The sequence below is a fragment of the Vigna radiata genome, chromosome 4 (genome assembly GCF_000741045.1).
Source record: "Vigna radiata var. radiata cultivar VC1973A chromosome 4, Vradiata_ver6, whole genome shotgun sequence".
NCBI classification, from domain to species: Eukaryota; Viridiplantae; Streptophyta; class Magnoliopsida; order Fabales; family Fabaceae; genus Vigna; species Vigna radiata.
This window is the reverse complement of record NC_028354.1, coordinates 7749156-7756802: the sequence shown is the minus strand read 5'-3', so window position 1 is coordinate 7756802 and position 7647 is coordinate 7749156. Positions and strand designations below refer to the sequence as shown.

Here is a 7647-nt window from a genome sequence, read left to right as displayed (position 1 = left end):
GAATTTTTTGATCCCTTCTCTTTTACATTTAATCGACTTCTTTCTATACTTATTCAATTAAGTTTCCACTACATTGAAAATCTTTTACCTTGCATTTCAAGAAAAGTATAAAGGTGTCATTTTTGCGAAAAATATTTTAAAAGCTTTTGTTTTTGTAGTTCACCAATTCACCTCCCCCCCCCCTCCTCTTGGTGTGAGAAATTGAGTCATTCTATTTTAACAATAGTTATACTAAAAATCAATTTACATGTCTTCTTACGATGTACAAATGAAAGCAAAAGCCTAATACAAGGTTTTCTAGAAAAATGCTTTAACAATGTATGTAAATAATTCTTCAAGGCTTCAAGTGCATCATCATCAAAATCTCTTCAAAGCATCAATGCTTCACATTTGTAACAATCTTCCCCTTTTTGATGATGATCAAATTTTTTTGAAGGCTTGTGATATGCCATATTCTTAAAGGTCATGTTCCTAATTGAAAACTAAGGGGAAAAGTGTAATTGATCCAAAATAGAGATAAATAACAAGAGATCAACATACTCGTATATCTCCCCCTCAAATAGTTACCAATTATCACAAGAAGATGTCAATCAAAAAATTTCTCCCCCTTTTTTATCATAATCAAAGAATCATCTAATCTTTATGCTCTTCCTAAATTAGTTAATTCAAAAATAATTTAGTTCTCTTTTAAATTATTAAAATTACTCCCTCTAAATGTAATATTCCCTTTAAAATCTAAAACAGATTAAAAGAAGTTTTTTTTTTCTTTTTTTTTACGTTATAACTTAAGATAATCGATTATCACTCTTGATAATTGGTTATTGTCGAGCCAAATTTGTACGTTGAAGTGAAAATGACCTTGATAATCGATTATTGCACGTTAATTTTCGAAAATTGTTATTTTAACTATTTTTGGACACTTAAGACATGTCTAAGATTCAAAAATCATTTTAAAGCTCTTAAAATTTATCGTAATATCTCATTTTGAAAACTTAACCTGCAAAAACGTAATACAGGGGTTTTGGTCCCCAAAATCTCATTTGGGTCCTTTGAGGCTAGAGCCAGATTACTTTATAACAGGAATCCAAACATATCTCTCATTTGGAACACCATAATGTTTTATTCTACATTTATTTGAAATGTGCCCCTTTTTCATACAGTAAAAACATGTGACAACATTTGAATTTCTATGAAAAGCAATTCCTTTTTCAACCATACCCTATGGGTTCTTTTATTCTTATTCTTAAGAGCTTGCTTATTTTTATGAAAGTACTTTTTATCAATATTTGGTTTTTCAAGTTTTTTATTTTTAGTAGTCTCTTTAAGCAAATTCTCAAGAATACCAATATCAAACATGTGACTCTTACATGATAGGCATTCAACAGAAGTTTCAATAATAGAAAACTCTTTCATTTCTAAATTACATATTATATTTCTTAATATAACTTCTTCATCTAATGCCTTCTCATATTTAATTTGCAAATCCTTAAACTCATTTTTCAAATTTTTATGAGCAACATCCAATTTCTAAGATTCATCAAATAATTCAAGAAAAGATTTTTGCAAATCAGTTTCACAAGTTAGCTATGAAGCACAAGTTAGCTTCTTCATTGGAATCACTTGAACTAGTGGTGTTTGATGCATTATCCTCCCAAGCAATGTGAGCTCTTTTCTTCTTGAAAAAACTTCTTTTCTTCATCCTTTTTTATGTTTGGACAATCCACATTAACGTGTCCTTTTTCTCTACAACCATAACACCTGTAATTTGAGGAAGTTCCTTGTTTCTTCTTCTAATCTTTTTTAAATTTTTCCTTACCTTTAGATTTCATGAACTTGTTGAATTTTCTAATCATTTGACTCCTATTTTCTTCATCTGACTCTTCATCTCTAGACTCCTGATCCTTCTTTGAAGTCTTGCCTTTTGAATTTTTAGTTTTGAAGGCCAATATTTTCTTCTTTCCTTGGTCTTCCTTAGCACTTAGTTTATTCAACTCGAGGTCATGCTTTTTCAAATTTCCAAAAATCAAAACCATAGACATGGACGTCAAGTCCTAAGACTCAATTATGTTGAGATTGTTGACAACACAAACTCTATATCAAACTTGTTTTTGATGATGACAACTCAGTGCTTAATAACAGTGCATATGTTCCAGTATTACATGTTCTTATTCTATAATGTTTGTCAAATCTGTTGAACATGTTTTGATTGAATAACATTGTATGTTCCTATGCTTGATTGAGTGTTATATTTGTGGAACATTCTTGTATTGAAATATGAGATAAAATGTTTTTAGTCATTACACATTTCTAAAAGAAAAGATCACAGAAACCTTTTGATAATCGAATACATTGTTGATGGATTCGACTATGCTAAAATCTTTGTACAGATTTTGTGAACATGCGCTGTGTGAGATTTTGAGATGAAAAGAATTTCAAAGTGATTTTTCATGTGTCAGTCGACATTGTGATAAGCATATTTGACTGTGTTGCTGTTCTGTTTGAAATTTTGTTAAGCCTACAAGCTCCAACAACTATATTTTCAAAAGTTAGTTAAAACTGTATGACTTGGTCAACTGTAATAAATGAGTCTTGATTCTGTTGACTGAGGAGCCTTTATGTTGGCTATCTATTATAACTGTTTTAATACAGTCAACTCCATTAGTAGGCTATTCCACTATGAACCAATATGATGAAACAGAAAACTATAAATAGACAGAACGCAAATTGTTCTGTGACTTTTGTGATTTAACATTTTCACTTTCTTGTTTCAGACTGAATTCATTAGAAGTTGCAAGAATTCTCCAAGAAGACGGTGGTGATCTTGCTTGAGATAAATTCAGAAGGAGAAGACATTGTTCTCACTGTTTGATCAATATCCGCATAGAGAGGTGCTTCTAGGTTGATCTTGATTGGCTTGGCATCCTGCGAAAGACTGCTGGTTTTTGACTGAGGGCTTGACAACCTGTGAAGTCTGTTGTGATAGGCTTGGCAACCTGTGAAGTTTGCTGTGATAGGCTTGGCATCTTGTGAAGAGTGCTGGTGACACGTTGAGGATTGTTCGATGTGGGTGCAGATTTCATGAGAGGGGATTCTTGCTGCAATTCTAGTTTTGTGTGCAACTATATTTGGTTTTGGGTTAGAGAGGAGATTTATATTTTTGCGTGGTGCTTCTATAAATTCCTTGTTGTAAAAACCGCAANCATTATAGTGCATTTGCTTCCTGGGTTGGAAGGACACTGGATGTAGGCATTGTTGGCCGAACCAGTATAAACACAGTGTTTGAATTTCTGATCCCTACACTCTTTATTTTCCAGTCGACTATATCTGCTAGGCAGTCAACTGCTTTTTTCCACTGCATTACATTTTCAATAACTTGCATTTAAAGGAAAGATAAAAAGCTTTGAATTTTCCATACCAAGATTGCGAAAAAGATTTTAATTTTGAATTAACACCAATTCACCCCCTCTTGGTGTATAAAGAAGCCTACATGTTTTAATAGTATACTATATTTTTTAAAGAAAATCGCAAATACACCTTTAGTATAGTATAATATATAATATATATGTATATTGTACTATAATATATTTTTTATAATATACTATATAACAACTTTTTTCAATAAAATCTTGATAAAATATTTTTTAATTTTACATTTATAATTTTGAATTTTCAAATTATTCAAATGTGTTTCCTAGGGAAAACATACTTAATTTGAATTAAAAATCAATTACAGTACAATGTTATTACAATAGTAAGATAAATTTCAATCAAATATTAGCAGTCTTTTCTTTTATTTAAAACTTATATACTTTAGTGATATAAAAGTGATATTATAGTGCTAAAAAAGTTAACAAATAATTCATTCAAATAAAAAACAATTTCTTCAATAAAAATAATAATACAGTGTATACACAAAAAAGTCTTTGTATTGTAAAACGTTCTTTTGTAACCAATAAAAACAATTTTAATATAACAATTTTCCAATTAATTATGGAAATTGAACCTAGGCGTTAACCAGTGCCCAAAACCAAAACCCCTAGCTTCCTCGCCGCACTGCAATAGCCACAACCAAGCTAGCTCCGCCGCTCGCCACCGTGGCCTCACCGTCAGGTACCTCTCTTTGTCGTCTCTCATGGTGATTCTGTATCTCTCTGTGGTTCGGAGCAAACATTTTCAATGTTACTGTGAAAATTTTCGCCTCGAACATGTCATTTTCTAACCCTTAACTGAAACTTGCTGACTTCAACAAAGAAAATTTTCGCCTCAAATATGTCTTTTTCTAACCCTTTACTGAAACTTGCTGACTTCAAAACAAGATTAAACTGATATGTAAAAGCTTCTATAAATTAGCTTGCTTAAGAGCTAATTTTAATGTATTTTTAATATTTTTCATTTTTCTCGTAATTTATTTTTTGTTTGAGATTTTGATCCAAATAGACTCGTGAGTTGTTAAAGTGAAATTGAGTTGTTATTAATCATAACCTAGGTTGTTTGATGGATTTGAGTTTTCTTTTTAAGTACTGTTAAACCGCAATGAAATTTTACTTGATGGTCAATACGGATGCGCAGCATTTCTGCAAGTTATGCTATAGGATAGGTATAATGTGGAAGCTCTTCCTTTTGTAATTATTGATAAAAATTCTGGTAGGAAAACAATTTTGGTTTGAAATATTTGTGAGAGAAAAAAAAGAGTTTGGAATGATGACTTTTTTCTTAAAAATAGTGATTTGGAACCTCGAAATACCCCTGTTACATGACTAGTATCATCTTTATATGCTGATTTTAAGTTGTTTTTTTGTTGAGTTCCATAATGTATGATACCATTGTGCACAATAGATATATGCTATTATGCATAATTTTGTGGCATAAAGACAGTATATGTTAGTTTAGTAACCTATGATGCACCAATATTTCAATTTGGGTCACGGATCACTGACATGTTTTTGTGTCCGATACTTGGTGGATACTTTACCAATAATACTTTTATGTTGACAATAATTTATAAGTTTTTATTTTAACAGTGTTTAATACATATGATTTTAATTTGGATTCACATAATAACAATCATATATTTATGATTGTTTTTTCTAACCCTTTTCAATATGTGTATATCACATATAGTATCTTATTATTTTCAAAATAAACCTATTGGTTTTTCAGATATGTCATATCCGATATATGTATTGTATCTGTGCATTGTAGTAAGTAACTTTGAAGGGATAAATGTCAGTGTAAAGTATACATTGGAAGATGATTGGTATGGTGCACATAAGGTTGCATTCTTTTAAATGTTTCCCGAGTTCACATGTTTAGAATTTATAACTTATAATACATCTATTTAGGGCCTTTCGTGATCAAAGAAGCTTCTCATTATGAGAGTTATCAATTTTATTTTTACACTTATAACAATTTATAATTTAGGCAGTATGTTGGTATGTTGTGTGCCGGCAAGATTATCTTTAAACTATTCTGAATGAGTCATGTCTGGACTATGGATCAATTTCTATTTTAGTGAAAGCTAGTTAAATGAAGCCCTGCACTTGATGTAGAGCTTGTCCTTCAACACTGACATCAGGGTTGAATGCTTTTGCCAATTTCTGTGGTTTTGTTTATATTTTTTAGTTTTTTTTACCTTCTGCACTGTCTTTTCAGCCGGGATAGTGGAAGTATATTTCTAGATCACATAGTTAACATGTAAATTATGGGAATGCTAAGATTAGCAACCAGAAAAATCATACTTTATGATACCATTTTATGTTAATTTTTAGCAAGTACGGGAAATACAATGCTTGGTGATATTGTATGAATGTTTATTACAGTCCTATACTATCTGGAACTACGGACAGAACAATTAAATCTCTTTTTAATATCTCCTTCACCCTTCTCCTATTCCTTATGTGTATTGTGCATGAGATTTTTCATTCTGCTTATATAAAACTGCCTTTTTTGGTTGACTCAGGAGCTTTGTGTTCCTGGTGACGTTTTCCAAACATTTGAACAATTGATGAGGTTTACTAGCTTCGTTGTCATTGGTGGCCTTTTATCTGAAAACATTTTTGCTAAAAAATCTTGGGAAACCAAATGTGTTATGTCTGCTTGGGATGTATTTTGGCCTGGTGTTTCATATCTTTTCAAATAAATATTTGCAATATTCCACATTACCATCGTTTATGCGAGTACATCCTTCCTCATCCTTTTGGTTTTTTGGTATATCGTATGTTAGGCTGAGATGTATTTTGTTATGTCTTGACATGTTTCGTAATGTTAAGTGTTCAAATTAGCTTGCTTATTCTCCCTTTTTCCCCATGCTTCCTTGGCTCTTCATAGAGGAAAATGTCACCATTTGAGACTTTTGGCTTTTTGTGTTCTAAAATAGAAGGAACAGTCGAAGACATCTCAGTGGGAGAAAGCTGGGCATTAAAACTTTAGAAATACGACCATTTTATTGCTTATGTATTTGGATTTGTTGGATTAGGAATTTTTCGCTAATAAATATTTGAAACAAGCAATTCAGTTTTGGGGAAGCAATGGGTTTGAAGAATTATGCATGCATTAGGAACCGTTGCTTAGTTTTGCTAAATGAGTTTTCATTACCAAAATAGGTGATACTTAAAAAATGTCAATGTTTTTGCAGTTTCTCTAAATAATCCATTTCTGGAACTATACAAGTAGAAGACATGGAAAATCAACCAAAACAAAACCAACAATCAACAAGCTCCGCTCCTCCCATCCAGAAAATTGAGGAAGATCAAGCAGCCAGTACTGCAATGGGCTTGAAAGAGTCATTGCAAAATCAATATCTAAAAGTCAAAGAGCATGCAGAAACATACCCTTATGTTTGGGCTTCCTATATTGTCGTATATGGTGGCCTTGGTCTCTGGACTGCCTATAGATGGAGAAAGCTTCGCAAAACCGAGGACAGAGTAAGAACTCTGCATGAAAAACTTCGGAAGCTTGTTGAAGCTGAAGAATCTTCAAGCTCTACCAAAGTGATTGAAAAGGGTTCTGCTGATAAATCTTCCAAATAGTTTACAATAAAAAGAATCCTTATCATGGTCAAGTTGTCTAGTTTACTATCAATATCACTGAAGCTTACCGTTGTAGTTGCCTGGGGTATGAAAAAAGATTTTGTTTTGCTCACCTGATCAACTCATTCATTAGAGGAAAATACTCAATTATATTGATCTTTAACAAATTGTTAAAACCTATATCTGATATCTTTCTTCCTAAAGTTGGGACAAATATCATTGCAGTGTACACGGTTCACAGACCTTCAGTTTCTATATTGATTACAGAAGGGACCAATGCATTTTTTGTTATTCTTATATAGTATTTACAATGGTGGTAACTTGTATATTGCAAATACATGTGAACTCCATTTCAGAATCCCCGTGGTGATCAATTAAAAATTGCTATTTTCTCTCTTGCTCAGTTTTCACATAATTGTATGGATCATATTGTCTACATTACTTTACTATCACTGCTTTAGTATGTTCTTTGCATACCTCACTAATATAGTAGGCTCAAATCATACACAGCCAAATAAAAATAAAAATACCAATATTCTGTCTGTGCTGTTAATTGGTGTATATGATATTTTTGACCGTTAGGGTGAATAATGAAGCTTTGGAAATTCACTGCTAGTGT

At 31.8% G+C, this 7647-nt stretch overlaps 1 protein-coding gene across 1 annotated transcript; it reads left to right on the top strand.

The window, feature by feature from the left end:
- The first annotated feature begins 3976 nt into the window (after positions 1-3976).
- On the top strand, positions 3977-7425 carry LOC106758736. Its single transcript, XM_014641710.2, has 2 exons — positions 3977-4110; positions 6635-7425. Exon 2 carries the CDS (start codon positions 6678-6680, stop codon positions 7026-7028), a length of 351 nt encoding a protein of 116 aa, XP_014497196.1. The 5' UTR covers positions 3977-4110; positions 6635-6677; the 3' UTR covers positions 7029-7425.
- The last annotated feature ends 222 nt before the right edge of the window (positions 7426-7647 follow it).

Coding starts and splice junctions, on each gene's coding strand:
- LOC106758736 (XM_014641710.2), top strand. CDS start 6,678: ATGGAAAATCAACCAAAACAAAACCAACAATCAACAAGCTCCGCTCCT.